The 21,906-nt window shown below is 52.6% G+C and overlaps 5 protein-coding genes across 5 annotated transcripts; 4 read left to right on the plus strand and 1 right to left on the minus strand.

Moving 5' to 3' along the window:
- Nucleotides 1-721: 721 nt before the first annotated feature.
- esdC (GTP-binding protein EsdC) lies at nt 722-1,598 on the plus strand (the record flags this gene model as incomplete). Its single annotated transcript, XM_020201868.1, has 2 exons — nt 722-913; nt 975-1,598. The coding sequence occupies 2 exons, from the start codon at nt 722-724 to the stop codon at nt 1,596-1,598; spliced, it is 816 nt and encodes a 271-aa protein (XP_020052504.1).
- A 3,760-nt stretch (nt 1,599-5,358) lies between these two features.
- ASPACDRAFT_63641 (putative PHD finger domain protein) lies at nt 5,359-6,780 on the plus strand (the record flags this gene model as incomplete). Its single annotated transcript, XM_020203918.1, has 1 exon — nt 5,359-6,780. The coding sequence occupies one exon, from the start codon at nt 5,359-5,361 to the stop codon at nt 6,778-6,780; it is 1,422 nt and encodes a 473-aa protein (XP_020052505.1).
- An 829-nt stretch (nt 6,781-7,609) lies between these two features.
- ASPACDRAFT_35101 (RPC34 RNA polymerase subunit family protein) lies at nt 7,610-8,747 on the minus strand (the record flags this gene model as incomplete). The annotated part of the gene is made up of 2 exons (XM_020200090.1): nt 7,610-8,435; nt 8,497-8,747. The coding sequence occupies 2 exons, from the start codon at nt 8,745-8,747 to the stop codon at nt 7,610-7,612; spliced, it is 1,077 nt and encodes a 358-aa protein (XP_020052506.1).
- Nucleotides 8,748-9,301: 554 nt separating this feature from the next.
- Nucleotides 9,302-11,652, plus strand: sti1 (Hsp90 cochaperone STI1). The gene is made up of 5 exons (XM_020198829.1): nt 9,302-9,487; nt 9,599-9,792; nt 9,864-10,599; nt 10,656-11,247; nt 11,305-11,652. The coding sequence occupies exons 1-5, from the start codon at nt 9,423-9,425 to the stop codon at nt 11,455-11,457; spliced, it is 1,740 nt and encodes a 579-aa protein (XP_020052507.1). The 5' UTR covers nt 9,302-9,422; the 3' UTR covers nt 11,458-11,652.
- A 4,122-nt stretch (nt 11,653-15,774) lies between these two features.
- On the plus strand, nt 15,775-20,544 carry ASPACDRAFT_54574 (putative membrane bound C2 domain protein (vp115); the record flags this gene model as incomplete). The annotated part of the gene is made up of 4 exons (XM_020202896.1): nt 15,775-15,987; nt 16,053-16,115; nt 16,184-16,439; nt 16,499-20,544. 4 exons carry the CDS (start codon nt 15,775-15,777, stop codon nt 20,542-20,544), a joined length of 4,578 nt encoding a protein of 1,525 aa, XP_020052508.1.
- Nucleotides 20,545-21,906: the final 1,362 nt, after the last annotated feature.

The raw sequence follows: 21,906 nt of genomic DNA on the forward strand, positions 1-21,906 counted from the left end.
ATCCACCATCCACCATCCACCATCCACCACCATCTTTCCCTCCCTCATAAAAGAGCCTTCTTACCCGCCGGGCCCTCGTTGGCCTTCCCTTCTTTTCCCTTTCTTCTTTTCTTTCTTCAGCAAGCTAGTCTGTTCTGTTCTGCCTGTGGTTTTGGAAGTATCCTGTGCACTGGTTGCACTTAGTTGTTTGTTGTTTCTTCATCTTCATCTTCATCTTCAATTCTAACCAACCCCATTCTATACTTCCCTTAATATCACCCACCTACCAACTCAAAAAAAAAAAACACCATATCCATCTGAGAGCTGTGCTCCTGGATGTTCCCTTGCTGTCTTGCTTCAATTCGCACAGGATACTTCTAAACTGTACAAACTTCCAACGGTTCAATACATTGTCGCCGGTCGACGATAGTTTTTGTTCCCGATTTGCTTCCAGCTCAGACAAACTTACTCGCCTTACAACTTAATCTTCTTTCTGCCTCTTTACGTGTCGAGGACTGGATCCCCGTCAAGCTTAACGCTCTGTTGTCTTGCACAGCCAACGAACCGACAGTTCAGCAATCCGCTGCAGCACGAGGCTGAATCGAATTGACTCTGGCAGTCACTTCGCCCCAACAACATTAGCACCGCCATCGTCGACACGATTACTTATTATATTCCTTTCTACCATAATCTAATCTTCTAGTATAATTCTGGTTCGATTCAATTGCATAATATCGCCATAATGTCGTCCGTTCAGCTCAAGTTCTCTCTTCGGACCTCCTCCAATGTTAAGACCGTCCACCTGGTCGGTTCGTGGGACAACTACTCCCGCCAGATCCCCCTCTCGCGCGATGAGAACAAGTCTGGCTCGTGGGTGGGCAAGTTCCGCTTCCAGACTTCCATGCTCAAGCTGGGTGGCCGGTACTGGTACTATGTCGGTGATCCTGCTTCCTTCTTTTCTAATGACACACACCTTACTGACTCACTCACTACAGTATATCATGGATGGCTATCACGTCTCCCATGACCCTGCTGTTGAATATACGGTGGAGCCCACCACTGGCCGCAAGCTCAACATCCTGGATGTTCCCGGCGGCAAGTCCTCCAGCTCTTCCTCGGCTCCTAGCAAGAGCCACCGTCGCACCTCGGCGGCCTCGGATGTGGTCAAGGGCCGAGCTCTCTCGCCATCTAAGATCCAGCACCCCAAGCCCTCCAAGCCCTACGCCTCTCGCCAGATCCGGGAGACCGACTTTGTCGGTGGGCCCCCCACCATGGACGATCTGACCCGGCGGTTTGCGGGATCCCGTCTCTCGGACGAGTACTCCCTCTCCAACAGCCCGCCCAGCTCTGCGGGCAGCTCGCTGTCGTCCCGCTCCTCGGGCAGTACCTCCCCCTCGTCGCTCAGTTCCATGAGTGACCCACCGACCCCGATCTGCCGGTGTGAGCGCTATGGGATCACCCGCAAGGGAGACCGTGTCAAGCTCGACTGTGGAGGCAGTCGCTGCGGGTATGTGACCGAGTCCTCGGAGGCGAGTTGCTCCGAGTCGGAGGACAGTGATGAGGAGTACAGACGGGCCCGGAGTGCCGTCAGAAGGCAGGGAATTGTTGTCCGGAGATAATCTCAATATCTGTGAGGTGATGAAAGAAGAATGTCGATTCTCATTGATCAGCTCATGCGCACTGTCAGGATCGATGACCCTATCCCTGATGGTGTGCTGGCAGCGTGACGCGGAGCAGACTACTCATTTTGGTTTGGAACCGGACCGATTTATACTAAATTGAACCGTATAACATGTTTCCCCTTTTGGCAGAGACGGGGCAATGTGGACCACAGATCTGGCACTCAAGAAGGCTCACAGAAGAAAACAAACAAAAAGAGAGAGAGAGAGAGAGAGAGAGATCAGGAGACAGTGCCAGACTCTGGGCTCTGCTACGGACGAGCCGGTCTCGCTTCGCAGTGGAGGTGGTGGTTGGAGGAAGGCGAGGAGTGCCCTCGTCGAAGGGGGGTGAAAAGGAGACAGTAGGTGGGGACTGAAGAAGAGGAAAGAAAGTTGAGGTTGTCGTGAGAGTGGTGGTCAGGAGTGAAGAACAACGGAAAGATCCGCTCTCTACTAGAAACGGCAGTATAGCCAGGCGGATGGAACGACGATAGGATGAGTGGTCCCGGCAAGGCTTTTCCCCCAATGTCCTGACAACTCCTACATTGATGAGCCGGGACATGAATGATGAAGTGATGATTTGATGGTCTAACTTATCAATGCCTACTTTATGACTGCAATCGATGGTGACGCGTAAACATTTGTAGGAGGTATCGCTTGGTAGTTGAGATGCGTTGAGGAGAGAATATAAGAAATTGCGAAAACAGTAGCACAGAGTAATTACGGCAATCCGGTGCTGGTACAGTACCTTGATGGCTTCCACAAACAGCCACAGAAGTTCGACGATCTAAAATACAGTACTGTGTGGTGTAATGACTTCATTGGGGCGGCCAGGGCCATTTCCCCAAGACACTAACTTTCTGAACAGTCTCGCCTGGCGAATTGCAGCTCCAGTTTTGTGCCAGGTTGCTCATCTGGACGGTCAGCCCTACAGCGAGGTCCAGAAATTACCTCATGATGCATAGCGAACCAGGACCCCTTAATCTTCCCTCAGTCAAGAGTACGAAGCTTTCTTGTAGTCACACTGAAGAAGCTTAGTGTTCATCAATTAATGATAATAATAGTGGGAAAATATGATCATCATAAATAACACCTTCTGTAAGGGGATGCGAGGAAGCATTCCGATATTCCGAGGATTGATTTTGAAGGATAATGGATCCACGAACCATGAATTGAGAAGATTGTTGCCTGATACGGTGGCTGAACTGGTGGTGCCGGAACAGAAGAAGCAGGCCAATTGACGGACGGGCACGATTTGTTTCTATTCTTGCCGAGTTCAGCCCTACGCCATGGTTTTTATCCACTCTTCTTCCACTTCTCTTCCACTAGTACGACTGAGTCGACTGACTCCATCAGGCGGTTCAACGCTCGGTTTTTCCCACCAAAACTGACTTGATTATTATCACAGAGCAACGGACGTCGCTTATGGTCAAACTACCAAACCTGCTTGGTCCAATCCCCGGCGAGCTTGATCGAGAACGGGGCTGCTTGTCGTCCTGCATATCCTGCAGCCTTACGGCCGGTCACTCCCCTCCTTTCTCTCTCTCCCCCTTCTTTCGGAGAACACCCGACCCATTGAAAGAAATGCTCTGGCTCTTGAGGAACAAGGCGTTCCAACTGAACCTGGTGGATAACACTACCTACGAGTACTACGTAGCTGGTCCGTGAGGTTCAGCCTGACCGGGAATTGTCTCCCCCCTCCCCCACTGATCGACTACTTTCAACTCTGCCCTGTGAGGCCGGCCTACCTGGGGACTCGACCACCAATCTGGCTTGTTTTTCGGCTGCATTCTATCATTCCGTCTCTTCTTCTACCCTTCCCTTCCCTTTCCTTCCCTTTCCTTTCCACCTTTTCTCTTCTTGTCTTCTTGCCCACCCCTTCCGCCCCTGCTTCTCGGTCATGCTACCATCCCTCAGTGCTCTTTCCCCTGTGGCTTCACCAATTCTTGTTTAACCTTGACGGATTCTGCTTTTTGTTTGTAACCGTCTTGTTCTTGGTCTTCAGTATTCCACGTGATGGAAGAGGTCGGCTCGACGAGCTCTCAAGCAATTATCCATTAACGGCCGCGGTCTCAATTTATGGACCCCTCGCATTGGAGTCTACTGTTTTCCTCTGTTCGTTATCGAAAACAACTTAGAATGCCAGATTGTGCTTTCCCGGCAGTGTCAACTTGTCTTGATCTTTGCATCTGCTTATGATTGAGTCCTTTCCGTGAATATGCCCCTGGGTCGCCTAAGCAGTCCGGGGATTCCTTCATTCAATCATACTGCAGGCCACTGTCATCAATCGCACCGCACCCAAATCGCTGTCAGCTGTCGCGTCGTGCGACTAGCTACCATTCTTTGATCGGATTATCGTCTGCCTCCCTTTCGTACATATCCCAGCGCACGCACGCAGGACGTTAGACCCGCCATTCTGTTCTAGACCACCCACGTCTTTCAACTTATTGCCCACCACCATAATACTCAACCATCATGTGCTACAAACTCGTGGAGCGATTCGCAGCTTGCCGCTGTCTCTACTTCCAGCACGCGGTTGACCCGTGTGAAGCCTACGGTCAGCGCGGCCACTCGGTTCAGGAGAAAGTCGTCCTGGTCGGATACGCCTGCGCTCAACACTCAATCAAATTCAACAGCGGCATTGCAAGCGACCTAAGGATGCCTCAGGACTCGGGATATTCCAGTAGCAAGAGTTGAATCCGGCAGGGTATGATGGACATCCATAGGCTGGCAACCTCCACTCTTGGCTCAGCAGGCTGCCCTCAAGGGTTTTGGCCTGGACGCATCTTATCATCGATCAGGCTGCGACCTTCCTCTCTACTCCTTTACAGTTCGATTCAGTCAGGATGTGGCAGGCTCCTTCCATACTTGTGTCTTTGGAAGATACTCTTAGTTTTTCGATATTTTGACGTGCCGGGGTGGCTGCGCTCTCCGGTCGCTTCATCCACCTAATGTCTTCGTTTATAAACTTCGTCTCCCGTCGCTCCATTGGTTCTGTACACGTTCGTGCGTGCAGTCAGGCTCATCCAGAATTAGCATCGACAAGCGTTTCTGTTGTGCTGCTGTGTTGCATCACAATGGCATGAGCGAGACGCATTGTGGCTAAGGACTCTTGCATTGCCTAGATGATATGAGAATTTCTTTTTAGAGGAGGAATCGAGGAATCGTGGAAGTGGAATCCTACCACTTGGGGAAGCGTATCAGGAATACGTTAATGGGGCCGGCATTAATCGCTCGGTACTTTTCTTCTTGTATACTAGATACTACGTACCTGATTTTTGCTTGAACATTCAGTTGGTATAATACACTAATGGGTATCAAGTACTTCAATTCTTCAGCATTTCTCTGTTCTAGAACTTCTGTGAACAGTAGAATAGTGGCTTGGAAGTATATAAAAAATAGCATACAGCTGCAACGCTCATGGTGTTTACCTCTTAGTAATCAGCCAGTTTCGACCACGGAACATCGAAATTCCGGCGTGTCTCTATCGATTGTCTCGACTGTGATCGATAAGCACGAAGCATCCTGAACTTTCCGAATCCCTTGCGACTATCGATCTCCCATTGCGCTGTCGTCTCGATCAACCACACCAGCACCGAACCACGTATCACAGTGTTAGCACCACGAACCGCAACCTCCCGACCACAGTGAGCACACGGTGCTGAAGTTACAGCATCCAACTGTGCTTCAGCATTGAGACCGTGGGCAGCCAGCGTGAAGAATGTCGCAATTACAAGAGGACCCCGCCACGGTGCTCGAACAATTCGTGCACGATGTGGCCAACCTGCCCGCCGAAATCAATCACCTGATGGAGGAGATTCAAGCCAAAGACAAGACCATCCAAGAATGCCGGACGACCATCAACTCGCGCGACACCAGCCTGCAGAAATTCATCAAGCTCAACGGCAGCCTGACGCCCAACCCGAAGGAGGAGCAATACAGCAAGACCATCCTCCAGAATCTCGACAAATCGCAACTCCTGCAAGACGAGAAGATCCAGCTCAGCGAAAAGGCCTGCGTCCTCCTGGACCGACAGATCAAGCGCCTGGACATCGCGATCCACAAACTCCAAAGCAACGGCATGCTCTCGAACGACCCCCCGCTCCCTTCCCTCTTCAACAACAAAGACCAATACCGCGACCCCCCGCGCATCTTCTTCCCGGACGCCACCGTTGACGCCGCCGCCGCCGCCGCCGCATCCTCATCCCCGACCGCACACGCCACCAACGGCGGCGGCGGCGGCGGGTCCGCCTCCGCCTCTGGCGGCGCAGCGAACCTCATCCTCGGCGCAACCCAACGCCTGAACCAGTCCCTCAGCCGGAACGCCACGACCGCCGCCGCGGCTGCCGCCATGCTGAGCTCCCCGTCCGCCGCGCGCTCCTCCGCCCCCGCCACTCCGTCGGGCACCGTGCACTTCCAGCAACGGCACCAGCGCGAATCCTCCGCCGGCGCCGTCGAGAACAAGCGCCGCCGGCTGAACGCCTCCCTGGGCACCCTCCCCGCCGCGTCCTCCAACCTCCGTCAATCCTCGCTGGGGCCCGGCACCCCGAAAGGCGGGGGCACGCCCGCCTCCAGCCGCGCCGGCAGCGCCGGGCCCCGCAGCTCCGCCTCGACCACGAAGAAGGCCCTCACGAAGAAGGTCGCGCCGCACCAGCAGCTGAAGAAACTCAAGACCGGCGGCGGAGGCGGCGGCGGCGGCAGCAGCGGGTTCAACGGGAAACACAGCAAGCGATCCTCCAGCGCCAGCGGCCGCCTCAAACTCACCAAGAAATCCTCCCCTTCGTCATCGGCGGCTGGACCTGGTGGTCATGGTGCTGCTGGTGGTGAAGACGACGAGGACGATTCCCTGCTCAGCAGCGCCGACATGTCGGACTCGGAACATGCCGACCTCCGCGGTGGCGCCGGGGTGGGCGGCGGCGGCGGCGGCGGCGAAAACGATCTGGACGAGGAGGAGGACGAGGATGAGGGCAACGAGGATACCAAGGTGTATTGCACGTGTCGCAGCGTCAGCCATGGCGACATGGTGGCGTGCGACAACGAGGATTGCGAGTTCGAGTGGTTCCATTGGAAGTGTGTCGGGTTGACCCGGGAGCCCGTGGGCAAGTGGTATTGTCCGCAGTGTTCGGCGAAATTGGGCGCGTGATTTTTTTCTTTGGGGCGGGGAGTCTGTATGTCGTCTTTTATACCCTTTTACTGCTTTAGTCTTGAAGTTTTGGAGTTAGGTTTTGGTAGCCCCTTGATGGAATGGTGATGATGATGTGATTAGTTCCGTGGGCTTGGAGGTGTTATGCTTCTTCACATGGTCGTACATAAGCTGTAGTGGGTGGTATTTTTAAAAGTACATACCTGGGATCAATCTAATCTACAATAACGGGTTCTTAGTATTCTGGGTTGGAAACCTAGGGATCAATGCAGTGTGGCTTCAGCTAGAGATACGCAGATATAGTGCAGTCGCTGCCGGAAACATGTAGATAGGATTGGTTCTCGTTCCTCGACTTCTTTTCCTCGGCTTTATATTTGGAGTATAGAACCTCTTGTTGATGAACAAAAGACAAAAAGACAGACCATGCATCAACATATGACTCTGGCCCCCCTTCGTCCCACACCCACTATCAGACACTGAGTGTGGAGACACAAGCAGAAAAGTAATGATTAACACAAAAGACGCCATCGCTATGCAAAAGCAAAAGCAAAACAAGATCATCGCCCAGCGTAAGAGCTGGTTGTCCCCTTTCTTTATGGATGCGCAAAAAGACTGGTATACAGTAAGTAAGTCGGGTAAGGTATGATAAAAGTGGTTTGATAAATGATGTGTTGGTGGGGGAATAATCCAAGAACGGAAATGGAAAAAAATGAGTGGTGAAGGAGAAAGAGATAAGTAGGAGGTATAGATAGAAGTTGAGACACACGGGAGAGATGGTTCACTCAGAGTGAACCGATCACTGCTTTATTTCCACACACTCTCTCCTCTCTCAAAATCCCAGGGCTTTTTCTAACCAGGGATCGAAATATTCGCAACTTTCCGGGCTGACGGCTCCACCGGGCGCGCAGAGCTTGAACACCGGACAATGACCGCACGGGGCCTCGGTCATGCCGTTGCGGACGAGACGGTCGTCTATGCCGGAGTCCTCGCCGGGGGGCTTGCGCGCCTGCTGCGACTTGACCTGTGCGGGGGTCTTGACGGAGCGGTAGACCTCGCCGTTGTTGAGGGCGACCAGCTTGTTGTCGTAGCAGAGCATCTCCAGGAGCTGGGTGATGCTCTCCTCGCCCAGGCGGACGGGGGTGATGCCGCTAGCGTTGACGGCGGCCGTCAGCTCGGGGATGGTCGGGTAGCCCTGATACCCGGCGGGGAAGGGGATGTATTCCTTTTGCGGTTGGGCGTCGGTCTCGTGCGGGTTGTTACTGACACCATTCCCGTCGGCGGTCTTGAGGCGCTTGTTGTTGCGATGGTGAACGGCGGGCACCTCGTACCAGCTCTTCTGGCTCACCTTCCACTCGATGAACCCGGCGACGCTGTTGATGAAGTTCTCGTCCAGCACGCCGTCCGTGAACCAGGCCCCGCCCGTCACGTCCTCGCTGGGCGCCAAGCCCGCCAGCATGTACATCTTCCGGCTGGGGAACTTGACATTGTGCACGCTCTTGATGTAGTTCTTCCCTTCGAGCGACTTCAGGCACCGGTCCAGGATCGACTTGTGCAGGTTCGTGCGCGTGCCGATCGCGCGTACCCAGATGCCGGATCGCCCGGTCGAGTGGATGACATTGTAGACTAAACTCTCGTCGGGGCTGAGATTCTGCAGTCTATGGGCGGTTCGTTCATGTTAGTTTCGAATTCAATTGCTAGATTTGGGAGGGCTCATACTTCTCTGCATCCTCCCGGGAGATAATCTTCCACGCCAATCGATCATTCTTTCCCTGGAGCAGGCGGAACAGTTTCTGGTCGACGAGCGATTGAGTGCATTGCAGGAGGAGGGCGAGGTCATTCTTGGGGACGATCCCCAGTCCGAGGAGATCTTGCTGGTAGAAGAGATGGTCGGACGGGAAGTTTCTCAAGCAGGCATCGTAGAGTCGGGCGCAAAGCTCGCTCACTGAAGAGCCAGCTGAGGAGGCCATTGTTTGCGGCGGTTCAATCAACTTCGGGGTGTTGGGGGAGGGGTGGGAGAGGGTTGTAGTTCGCGGTGGTGGGCGCGGCGGGGAAAAGATGAGGGGAGATCTTGTCCGAAATGTCTCTCACACTGTGTTGAAAGGAAACTATCACCGGAAAGGCTTATGGAAGGGCATGATCAGAAGCGCGCGCCGGGGTTTTTGGGGGACTGGTTGAAGAAGGTTGGGTGGGGAGAGGTTCAATTAAAGTCCCCAGCTGTGAATCGCTAGCTTTCAATAGTAACTGGAAGGAATGAGCGCAAAAGAATCAAGAAGGGAATTTTTGGAGAACAATTCGATGACGGCGGGAAAAAGAAGATGTTTTTGGGCGGCCTTTCTTTCTCTTTCGGGCTTGGCCTCACATGCATGGAGGCCTGAGGCTTCAGGCTAGCTTCAGGCTAGCTTCAGGCTAACACAAGTGACAGCTGTTTCTGCCTTATAGTGGCCTGAGGCTGCGAGTACTGTAACTCTCTCCCTCCCGGAAATTTCGAGAAGCTCCCGGCAGAGCTCAGGCCGTAGTTTAAACTGGCACTGGCTCCCCCGGCGGCACTCAACTCCCTCCTCCCCCAGAACCATCATCCCTCATTCCTTCCACCCTCACTTCTTTCTCATTTCCCCCAAACTACTGTCACCTGTCTTGCAAACATGGCTGACGCTTTGAAAGCAGAGGGCAACAAGGCCTTTTCTGCAAAGGATTATCCTACTGCTATGTACGTATTTTTGGTCCCGTATTCTACCCCGCTTGAAAATCGAGGCAATCAAATTCGGACCAGCGATGACTGGAACATCTCTAGTAAATCTGATCACTGACACCTTCACAGTGACAAGTTCTCCCAGGCTATTGAAGTTGAGCCTTCCAACCACATCCTCTACTCTAACCGCTCCGCTGTATATTCCGCGCAACATGAATACCAGAAGGCTCTCGAGGATGCCAACAAGGCTACGGATCTGAAGGCGGACTGGTCCAAGGGCTGGATCCGCAAAGGTGCTGCTTATCGCGGTCTGGGCGATCTCCGTGAGTTAGACCCCTAAGCGTGTCGGATGGCACACTCGGTGCTTTACCGCGGCTAACGGTCTCTTGTCCAGTGGCTGCCCACGACGCATACGAAGAGGCTCTGAAGCTGGAACCCACCAACGACCAGGCTAAGAATGGCTTCAACGCTGTCAAGAGGGCCATCGATGCCGAAGCCCAGGCCGACGGTGTGACGGGCGATCCCATGGGAGGACTCGGCGGAATGTTCAACGATCCCCAGCTCTTCCAGAAGCTCGCCGGCAACCCCAAGACCGCTCCCCTGCTGGCTGACGCCGACTTCATGGCCAAGCTCAAGCGCCTGCAGCAGAACCCCAACGACATCGGTCAAGAGATCGGCGACCCCCGCTTCTTGCAGGTCATGAGTGTGTTGCTGGGTATCGATATGAACTTTGGAGCTCCCCCGGCGGAGGCCGCTGCTTCCTCTAGCGCTGCGCAGGAGGCGGAGGAGGATGTGCCTATGCCCGATGCTCGTCCCGCTGCTCCCAAGAAGGAGCCCGAGCCCGCCCCGGAGCCCGAGCCTGAGGATGAGGAGGCCCTCGAGAAGAAGAAGGCCCAGGAGGCCGCCGATGCCGAGAAGAAGCTTGGTAACGATTTCTACAAGAAGAGAGAGTTTGATGAGGCTATTGAGCACTACAGCAAGGCCTGGGAGCTGCACAAGGACATCACCTACCTGAACAACCTCGGTGCCGCCAAGTTCGAGAAGGGCGATCTTCAGGGTGCCATTGAGACCTGCCAGAAGGCTGTCGAGGAGGGTCGTGAGCTCAGAGCCGACTTCAAGGCCATTGCTAAGTAAGGTTCCTCCGTGCGGTTTTGCATCCAACCGTGGCTAACGTCTGTGATCGTAGGGCCTTCGCGCGTATCGGTACCGCATACGAGAAGCTTGGCGACCTCAGCCAGGCCATCGAGTTCTACCACAAGGCGCTGACTGAGCACCGTACTCCCGATGTTCTCACGAAGCTGCGCAACGCGGAGAAGGCCAAGGCCAAGGCTGAGAAGGAGGCCTACGTCGACCCTGCCGAGGCCGAGAAGGCCCGCGAACTCGGCCAGGCCAAGTTCCAGGAGGGTGACTGGCCCGCTGCCGTGGATGCCTTCACCGAGATGACCAAGCGCGCCCCCGAGGACCCCCGCGGGTTCTCCAACCGCGCTGCGGCTCTCATCAAGCTGATGGCTTTCCCCCAGGCCGTGCAGGACTGTGACGAAGCTACCAAGCGGGATCCCAAGTTCATTCGGGCGTACATGCGCAAGGCGCAGGCTTTGGTTGCCATGAAGGAGTACAACAAGGCTCTGGATGTCTGCACGGAAGCTTTGGAGCACGACGACGGTACTCACGCCCGGGAGATCGAGCAGCAGCAGCAGAAGTGCTTGGACGCTCAGTTCAGCGCCCGTGCCGGCGAGACCGAGCAACAGACGATGGAGAGAATCCAGAACGACCCTGAGGTGAGTCATTTACCTGATAACATCAGTGGGATCCTGTCGCTAACTATGAAACCATAGATCATGTCCATCCTGCAGGACCCTATCATGCAGACCATCCTCCAGCAAGCCAAGAGCGACCCCGCCGCCCTCCAGGAGCACATGAAGAACTCCCAGGTGCGGATGAAGATCCAGAAGTTGATGGCCGCGGGCGTCATCCGCATGGGTCGGTGAGCAAGCCAGTAGTGGAAGGAGGCAGTGGTGATGGGGATACGGATGGGCGAAATTTGTGACTTGCGATTATCATTTAATCTGTTATGAAAAGCGTTCTCTATGGCGCCCTCTTGATGTATTTTTTTCTCGTTGTTACTTTACGGCAGTGACGATGCATTTGATATCAGATCGATGAAATGACATGCTTTGAGATGTGTATTTCTAATGGCATTGTACTCCATTCTGGTACCGTATATAACAGGTAGCAAGCACCAACTGCAAGGTTGAGTGGTCGATGTATCCTGTATATTCATTTCGTGCTCTGCTGGATGTTCACACCGTATCTTTCATCTGCGATTGATTTTCCGCTGGCCAGCTGCGACCGCTGGCTCGGTATACGAGAATTCATTAGGCCATTCAAACCCCCTCCAGGACCACGGGGGTTTAAGCAGTGCCATTACCCTAGAATACTAGTACTCATCGTTGAATGATGACCCGTATGCGCCACGGGCTGTACAGCACTCTTGTAGACTTCAAGCAAGCAGAGAGAGGGCAGTCAGTCACAGAGACCACACAACTATCTAGGCCACCCGACCAGGCCAGACCATCCGGGCGCACGAATACTATGTACAGTACGTTCTGCTGGGTTAGGTTTAACACACTCTCTCTCACTGCCGAACTTTGTTGTCCATAGAGTTTGACCTTTCGTTGGATGTCCGACCTCGGCTTTTTTACGGGATTGGTTTTTTTTGTTTTTTTTTTTCGTCATCATCATCTTCAGCTTAATCTAATTTCTTCTTTTGTTTACTCAGTACTTGTTCAGCTTCTTGTTTTTTTTTTTGGAAGGGGTTGTTTCCCACTCGAGGTTTCTGTGTTTACTTCAATTGGAGAAATATAGGGTTGATTCCGACCGAGTGCAGTTCAAGTATATGCGGGAATAAGTTATCGGGTGGGATTGGGATGGCCTCGGGAACCGTGGGTGGACTGGAACATACTACACCGTACCTAGTACATCTCGGGAGGTCGGGGCTGAGGAGGGGGGAGGGGGGGGAGGGCAGATTTTCAGGGCTGAAAAAAGGCCGTAGTCAAGCTGAGATGATCTTGGTGGCGAACTTCGAAAGTTCGGGCTGGGCGAGCGAAGTGGAGTGGAGTCCTCCCAAGTCGATCTTTTTTTCTTGGTTGGTTGGTAAGTAAATAAACAGAAAGTCACGGGTAAACAAACTTACAGTATACTGTCAAAGTTACACGGCCTTGGATGTCGGAGATGTCGGGGATGTCGGAGTGTTGTTGCATGATGGGCGTGGTGTGGTTTTGATTGAAATTTTGTGTTTGTGTTGCGTATCTTATGCTTGGAGGTTTGGTGTTGATCTATCCTACTGTACTGTGCTATACTCCGTACATCTACTGAGGATCTGGGAGTGGGGGGGGGGCTGTGGCTGGTAAATGGTACGTAGGACGGGTACTGCAAACCCCATTTACAACGATTGAATTGGTGAAGCTATGTATAATCGTTATAGCCAAATATCGCTGTATTGTTGGAGTATAGCTAGCCTATACACATGATCTTTACTGTATAACTTACTGCTTCGCTCTCAGGATTGACCTTAATGATTACCCTTTTAGGTAACTTTTGTCCTCTTTATAACGATTTTTGTATGGGCAACTTTTACTATATTTTGATCGTCGCTATTTCGAATAATACCGATTTTTGTATGGTGAAATACATTTTTACCATGGGTAAGATCGCTTTAGGCGGAATATCGTCCTACCGAGGATCGTTATAAGCGGGTCTTACAGTAGGAGGAAAAGAGAAGGTTGGGAACGTGCTTTAGTGTTCTCACACATCTGATCTTGTGTTCTTAGGGTTTGGTTTCCGAGAGAACTCCGGACTCATGCTGTCACTGTGGTTCAATTCAAGTCCTGGCTGGGAGATGACTGGAGGTGAGCACCGTACATCCATTGTACTGTCCAGTACTCCGTACTTCACATAGAAAGATAATCAAGTACCGTAGAGTGCAGTATAGCATGACGTGGATGCGAAACTGAATGCGCTAGATCGGTACTTTCGACTGGTCAGCTTCGAAGCTTATGTTCTGGGCGCAGTCATTGGGTGTTGAAACGGAAGACGGAGCCCCTGCGATCGACTACGACGGGGTTGATCAGATCTCCGCGCGTTGCGTAGCGGTGGTCTGACGGCGTTTCACCTTAACTGCTTGAGCAGGAGGTTGGAAGGAAGTTGCGGGATTGTTTAGTACTTGTAGGTTTGGGGAGGGGATATGGGTCTCCTCGACAGTCATTATGGTTGTAAAAGTGTTACTTCTTTGTCGTTGTTGAGATACTTGGTAGCCATGTTGTCGGAGATGATAACCAGAGGTACTCCGTAACTTGTACTGATACGTGTGACCGGCACTCAGTGACGAGTAGGCATCCACATTATTCCGGCAATTTTGTTGCCGCCACTCGCTAGACCTGGGCAGGCTTGGGCACTTTGGAGATATTATTCTTTCTGAGTTTTCGTTTTGACTCCAATGCAATGCAGGCGGTGTCACAGTAATCAGTTGATGGAGTGGTGAAAGTGCTTGGTCACTTATCGTCCAGTTGTACTACCCAATTCGGTTAGGGCGACGTCTTAGGGCTCGTCGAGGGTACGCCTCGGAATTCCTCGGTTATTCTTGCTAAGAACAAAGAATTGTTTATATTAAATTGAACTTGCTGGTTTGGATTGACCATTGTTGAGCCCACTCTGATGTGGAGGGTCCTTCGAAGGGGGGGGGGTCCCCCTGGAATCCAATCAAGAATAGGGGGGAGGGGGACAGCCCGAGAGGTTCGGAATTATCGATTATGGACATGGAAAAGATACGGAGCGGAGTTGCGAGAACTTGTGGCGGCGCCCGATCTGTGGCGGTGCTGGCCTTTCCAATAGATCGGGACGCTGGCGTCAACTAGTCCGATTGCAGACAGTATGTAAATGGGGAGTGGAAAGAGGATAAGTTCAGTTCTCACCCATGACTTTTTGCAGAAAGAACAATCAGATTATGGTTGAAGATGATCAGATACTCAGTCCCTCGGAGATACTCATCAAAATCCTGTGCCTCGTGGAACGGTTCTTGCTCAGAGCTTCTTCGGCTGGAAGTTTGGTTAAATGTGGGGAGGCTGGAGTGAAAGAGGATCCTTTTTATCTTTTTTTTTCTCTCTCTCTTTTGATCGGCGCGCTTCCCTTTCCGGAGCTGGTGGGTTCCTCTTTGGCACTTTCCCTTTTTTATACCAGATCTGGTGGTTCAATGGAGATTGAGCGGGTTTTGACCAGGAGGGAGAAGCTGGAAAGCTTCATTCACAGCAATAACAAAGTAAAAGAGGAAGTACAAAGGAATTAGGAGTAGTGGCTGCAACAACAAATAATTAGTTAGAGTTGTTAGCATAAGAACAACAAAGCCGATAACTGAAGTACTTGTAGAACAACCAACTGCCTGCTTGCCTATTCTGACGCAAGTGGCTCCGCTGTGAATTGAATCCGTTCGCGCTGGAACCCTCCGGACTCCGTATCTTCTCCTCGTCATCAACCAGCAATTGGCGTCAATCAGTAGTCAATCATGACCGCCGCGGCCGGCCGCTTTTGTGTGCTGCCATTGTGAGGTTCCCCCGTATTCCTATTCCTATTCCTATTCCTATTCCTATTCCTATTCCTATTCTTATTCCATATTTCATCATTCGATTTCCCCTCTTTCCTTTACCTATGTAACTTACTTCCCCCTCTCCAACTTCGGTTCTTTCATCCCAGTTCACAATTTAAGGTAAGCAAGTCTAATTTAATTCTCTTTCCCCCTCCTCGTTCTTTTTCCAATACTTCTCCCCACCTGCCCCCTCTTCCCCTTCCTCAACTCCACCAACTCCTGATACGTATCCTGCTGGTTGTTCCTGAAAAAATCGGGTTGGGTTTGGGGTTTAGTGGACCTCCTACCAGCCTTCAGCTTCACCGAGGAGCTCCTCTCCCGAGCAGCAGCAGCTGCCGCTGCCGTCCACTGCTTCAGCCACCTCCCCGCCGCGGAGGCCAAGGCAACCACTCAAAGGACGAGCGCCAGCAAGTCGCTTCACTCCCATTGACAGGAGCTTCTTTCGCTCTGTCAATTCCCACCCCCCGCTTCATCATTTTCTCTTTTTTCCTCTCTCTACATGGTTTTTTTTCTTTTGACCACTATTTCCCGCCATACTCTACAACCGAACAGATTCCCAATTGACTTATAAACTCAGATTGTGCCGCTTGGGGACTCAAGCTATAGGTGATCTTTCACCATCCCCCTCCCCGAGGTTTTCTCCTCATCTCCCCACCCTCCAAAAGCCATGGCGTCGCAAGACGTAGAAGGCAGCAAGAACGAATTGCGGCAACAAGGTGCCATTGAGGTGGCCCAGAATGCCGCACAAGATCCGCAGTCCGATATTCGCGCAGAGGATGTCGAGAAGACTCTAGTCGAAGAGACCCGGAAGGCGGGCGTACCAGCCTACCAGTTCGACCCGGATGCGTCTCCCGAGGCCAAAGCCGCTGCCGCTAGAGCTGTAAGATCCCCTTCATTTCTGAATCGACAGGGTCTCCGGTAACTGACAGGTGTCTTTATTCGCAGCGGCTGCCCCCCGGGTTTCACCACGAGCATAAACCAACAGGCGTCGCTATTATCACGGATAAGGTGAGTTTGATCATTTTCGCAGCATCCTACGTTTATGAAGCAGTTGACTTAACACATACGCTACTTAGGATGACGGCACGCCCGACCAATACGATTTACCCCCTCCAAGATCCGCAACCGACATCCTGAAGGAAGATGAGAAAGATGCGACAGCGCAGACCAATGGAGAGGCTTCCTCGGAGGAAGACTTGCGATGGGCACGCGACCGGACGGGCTGGGCCCCACAGTTCGAACACCAGCCGACACAAGAGGAGAAAGAAGAGGGAACCCTGCTAGATCACCAAACACTCTTGGAAGGAAAACTGGATGATAAATTTTTCGGAGGTAAGGACTGCAGCCGATCCTCACGCGCGCACGAGTGGCGGAGCTAACGCTGGGGCTAGATTGGTATCATAATGCCGGTGTCATCGTCTTCGCCTGTCTCGCATCCTGGGTCGTTGCCGTGCTGGGCGGCGGACTGGCCTGGGTGTTTATCATCATGGCCGCTTGCAGTACCTACTATCGGACTTCGATTCGGCGTGTTCGTCGAAACTTCCGGGACGATGTGAATCGTGAAATGGCGAAGCAACGACTGGAAACGGACACCGAAAGTTTGGAATGGATTAACAGTTTCCTGGTCAAGTTCTGGCCCATCTACGCTCCCGTTCTTTGCGATACGATCATCAACTCGGTGGATCAGGTTCTCAGCACTTCAACCCCCGCGATGCTCGATAGTCTTCGCTTGAAGACTTTCATCCTTGGTTCGAAGCCGCCACGACTGGAGCACGTCAAAACGTACCCCAAGACTGAAGTCGACACCGTTATCATGGACTGGAAATTCAGCTTCACACCCAACGACACTATGGATCTTACTGCTCGCCAGCTAAAGAACAAGATTAACCCGAAGGTCGTCCTGGAAGTCCGACTGGGTAAGGGTGTGGTCAGCAAGGGTCTGGATGTGATTGTGGAAGACATGGCTTGTAGCGGGTTGATGCGCGTGAAGGTCAAGCTGCAAATTCCCTTCCCTCACATTGAGCGGGTGGATGTCTGCTTCCTCGACCGACCGGAAATCGACTACGTCTGTAAGCCTCTCGGCGGTGATACCCTTGGTTTCGATATCAACTTCATTCCTGGTTTGGAGACTTTCATCAAGGAGCAGATTCACAACAATCTCGGTCCGATGATGTATGCCCCCAACGTGTTCCCGATTGAAATTGCGAAGATGCTGGCCGGCAACCCTGTCGACCAGGCCATCGGTGTGGTCGCGGTTACGCTGCATGGCGCTCGCCAATTGAAGAATCCCGATGCTTTTGCTGGTACTCCGGACCCATACGCTGTCGTCACCTTGAACAACCGCGTCGAGCTGGGCCGTACTAAGACCATCCATGACACGGACAGCCCGAGATGGAATGAGACCATCTATGTAATCATCACCTCTTTCGCTGAATCCTTGACCATCATCCCCTACGATTGGAACGAGTTCCGCAAGGACAAGGAACTGGGAACCGCAACCTTCCCGCTTGATCGCTTGGAGCAGCAGCCGGAACATGAGGGTCTCTTCCTTGAGGTGATGGCTAGCGGCAGATCTCGTGGCGCAGTTCACGCAGATATTCGCTTCTTCCCCGTCCTGGGTGGTAGACAGCTGGAGAATGGTCAGGTTGAGCCGCCACCTGAGATGAACACTGGTATTGCTCGGTTCATTGTTGAACAAGCCAAGGACTTGGATGCGTCCAAGAGTTTGGTCGGTCAGCTTAATCCGTACGGTGTCCTGTTGTTGAACGGCAAGGAGATCCATATTACGAAGAAGCTCAAGCGCACCAACAACCCCATCTTCCAGAACGCGGCGAAGGAGTTCTTGGTTACGGACAGGAAGAGCGCACGCCTTGGTCTCGTGATCAAGGATGATCGTGACCTTGGCAAGGATCCCATTCTCGGTACCTATCAAATCAAGCTGAATGACATGTTGAAGATGATGGAAAAGGGCCAACAATGGTTCCATCTTCATGGTGCTAAAACGGGCCGCGCTAAGCTGATCCTTGACTGGAAGCCGGTGGCCGTCGGTGGCGTCCATGGCGCTGGATACGTTGATCCCGTTGGTGTCATGCGCTTTCACTTCAAGAGTGCATCCAATCTTCGAAACCTGGAAACCATGGGCAAATCTGATCCTTACGTACGGGTTTTGATCTCCGGCTACACGAAAGCACGGACCGTCACATTCAGGAACAACCTGAACCCCGAGTGGGACGAGGTGGTCTATGTGCCTATCCACAGCTCTCGCGAGAAGATCACGTTAGAGGTCATGGATGAGGAAACCATCAACAGCGATCGATCACTAGGTGCCACAGAAATCAAAGCTGGCGACTACGTTCGGGAGAATGAGAATGGCGAATATGAAGTTGATGACGAGAAGCAGCTCATCTCCAGCGGCCTCCGTCTTGGGAACGGCTCACCTAAAGGAACTTTGAACTACTCCGTGGCTTTCTATCCAGCTCTTCCTGTTGTCAACCCCGAAGAAGAGTCCGAGGAGGAATCGGATGATCTTAATGGCGAGACGGAGGGTACGGAACTGAGTCGGAAAAGCACGGAGTCTAAGCGCAAGAGTGCGGCCGGACATTCCAAGTCTGCCAGCATCGATTCCAAGACCTCTGCTGCTCCTAATGGAACCAATGGAACCAATGGCACCAATGGAACTACTACGAACGGTCATGCGGATGCTGCAAGCAGCCGTGCTAGCCTCGATACAAACGGAACTCGCCCGCAAACTGCCAAGGATTCGGAGACGATGTCCATCAGATCAATCAAGGAAGCTCCCAAGACGTACATCGCTGTGGAAGACCTTCCCAAATACGAGTGCGGCTTCCTGGTGTTCAACGTTCACGAGGTTCAGCTTTCCCGACACAATGTCCAGGTGGAAATCTTGATGGACGATTACATGTTCCCTGCGTACAGCTCTCCTAAGCTCCGTACGAAGGCAGCCAAGCTTGAGGATGTTGGTGACGCATTCGTTCGTGAGCTCGAATTCTCCAAGATCACGATGCGCATCATCGACAAAAAAGACACCAAGGATGAGAGCGACGATCACACGATCGCCAAGTTGACGGGTGATACGCTTTCCACTCTGCAGCGAATTCTGTACACCCCTACTGAGTTGGTCCTTCGGTCCAATGACGGAGAAATCAGCAAGATCACTGTCAGTGCCCGGTACATCCCGGTCCAGATGAAGCTCGACCCCACTGAGAGTATCAACAACATGGGTACTCTGCGGGTGGACGTCATGGATGCCGCCGATCTCCCCTCGGCCGACCGCAACGGCTACAGTGACCCGTACTGCAAGTTCCGCCTCAATGATGAGATGGTGTACAAGACCAAGGTACAGAAGAAAACGCTCCACCCGGCCTGGAATGAATTCTTTGAAGCTCCTGTCAAGTCCCGCCTTGGAGCGTCTTTCCGGGTCGATGTGTACGACTGGGACTTCGGCGACAAGGCCGATTACCTGGGCGGAACACCGATCGATCTTCAGGTCTTGGAACCTTTCCAGAGCAAAGAAGTGACATACCCCCTCGATGGCAAGTCCGGTGCAATTCGGTTGAAGCTGCTGTTCAAACCGGCCTATGTGGTCCGGTCGCGACAAGGGTCCTCGACATTCCACGGCACATTCGCCACCCCCGGCAAGATTGTCGGCGCCCCCGTCAAGGGTGTGGGATTCGTTGGTGGCAATGTGATCAAGGGTGCGTCTTTCCTGAAGCATGGTCTCATGTCACGATTCCGTGCGGAAGACGAGGTTGTGGAAGAGGCCGAAGAAGCCCCCGCGGCCGAAAGTAGCCTCGCCCCGGCAGCTGTCCTTGTGGAGGGCGAGACACCGCCTAGCTCTACCCCGAAGAACGAACTGCAGCACGCGCGCAGCCGCAGCGTCGCCTCTCACTATGGGGACCGACTTGGGGTGAACGGCAAGGGCGAGGCTGGCACGGCCACCATCTCGATTGTTTCTGCAAGCGGATACCCGCCCAACGCACACGTGCGGGTGTTTATCAAGGCGGTTGGCCCCAAAGGCGCCAAAGATGTTCTGAAGACCAAGGCCCACAAGACGGGTGGTGGACCTGTGTTCTATGACCCGTCGCATGAGACCTGTCGGGTGCATAACACCACTGCTGATGCGCAGTACCAGGTGCGAGTGGTTGACCATGCCACTTTTGGGTCGGACACGGTGCTGGGTGAAGGGATCTTCTTCGTGGACGATCAGGGATCTGTTGCTGGACAAGACAAGTCGGTCAAGGCGGGCAGTGGCACGGTCACACTCCGGAGCAGTTTTGCGGTAACGGAATCCACTCTTCGGCCCGGCACTGCGCACTCCAACACGAACGATGCCGCGTCGGAGGTGATGGACAGCCCTGATTCCAAGAAGGCCGGTCGACGCAGCTTCCTCAGCAAGCGGAACGTCAGCGGAGCTTGATGGGAGATTCTTATCTTGTTGCTATTGCTTAACGACCTGAACTATTTCTTTATTTTCGCTCTTCTTTCATATACTATCTTGCTTTGCTTCGCTTTTTCTATCTCTATGTCTTCTTTTTTTTTGCATTTGGTTCGAGATGGACGAAGATGTGATACCTATCCTTGGGGTGTTTTGCCCACTTAGCGTAGCGTTTGGATAATGAGAATACTCGGGGGCGGCTGAATCAGACGCTTTGCTATTTTGCTATGTTTTGCTTGTATATATTATTTATATCTCTATATCGGTTTGTTCAGTATGTGAACGGTTAGAGGTGTAAGAAGGTTCCTTTGGCCATCTCTGTGAGTCTGTAGGGAGGGATTCGATGGCGCCGGACGATAGCCGTCCGCCATTGTTGACCAAGTGGGGGCATTTCATCAATCCACTTTACAGGGGCAGCAGATGTTCTTTCTAGACTTTCCTGGCCAGATCGATGACTACCTACACTAGTCAACGAGGGGACATTGCTTGTATTTTCAGCTTGCTGAGGGCGTACTTGCTTGCCCCTTCAGGTGAGGGGTAGGTAGGTATTTCCAGGCCGATCGACGTCTTCTTCTACTCTGCGATACCTTTGCATGAATGGCATAAGTAGATGGTATGGGGTAATTATATACGTATATACAGTACATGAGGCAAGGGAGGTGGCGCCCAACGTGGATGGCGGGCGCCGCCAGCGCCAGTGCCAGCTGTCACTTAACTACCTATCTCCTTAAGGCAAGGCAAAGGCAACGGGTGGCGGCGGGCGAGGGCGGCGGGCGAGGGCGGCGGGCGAGAGACCGGAAGAGAGAACGAGCAACGGTGGTCCGTATCGTGTTTTGGACTGACATACATACATTAGTTTGGTTTTTTTTTTTTAACGGAGTAAGTTAGTTGATTTACTATGGTAAAGCCGATCTGTGTTAAAGGGGTAATTAATGGATGATTTGGCACTTGTTTATCCCTTTTTCTTTATTTCTCCTTAGCGTCTCTGGGACTGCTAACTTAGGAGCTGTACGGTTCCTCATCTTGGTTACCGTACGTAGTCGTGATGATTTTTTACTCTGATTTGATTTGACTCGAGTATGGTTCTTGTTTTTATTTTTTACTCGGGAGTGTGGTTGTGATTGTGGTTGTTAGTCCGCGGAGTACGGAGTTACATGAGTAGGTAAACGTATCATTTTTTACTTTCCCTTTTTACTTGCATGTACAGAGTAAGTTATTGGACTCGTACTCGGGAAGTTGTGGTGTAGTGCATGTCAGTCGGTCGAGACGAAATTTTGAAAGGAGGGGGTTTCCGCCGTGGATTTTTGTACTGTCGAGTCTTTTGTGTCGAGTCAGGTCAGGAAA

The sequence above is a fragment of the Aspergillus aculeatus genome, assembly GCF_001890905.1.
Source record: "Aspergillus aculeatus ATCC 16872 unplaced genomic scaffold ASPACscaffold_17, whole genome shotgun sequence".
NCBI classification, from domain to species: domain Eukaryota; kingdom Fungi; phylum Ascomycota; class Eurotiomycetes; order Eurotiales; family Aspergillaceae; genus Aspergillus; species Aspergillus aculeatus.

What these genes read in the sequence shown, in the direction of transcription:
- sti1 (XM_020198829.1), top strand. Translation starts at nt 9,423, where the DNA reads ATGGCTGACGCTTTGAAAGCAGAGGGCAACAAGGCCTTTTCTGCAAAG. An exon ending in TCGCGGTCTGGGCGATCTCC is followed by an intron (nt 9,793 to 9,863) that starts GTGAGTTAGACC and finishes TCTCTTGTCCAG; the next exon opens with TGGCTGCCCACGACGCATAC. An exon ending in GACTTCAAGGCCATTGCTAA is followed by an intron (nt 10,600 to 10,655) that starts GTAAGGTTCCTC and finishes CTGTGATCGTAG; the next exon opens with GGCCTTCGCGCGTATCGGTA.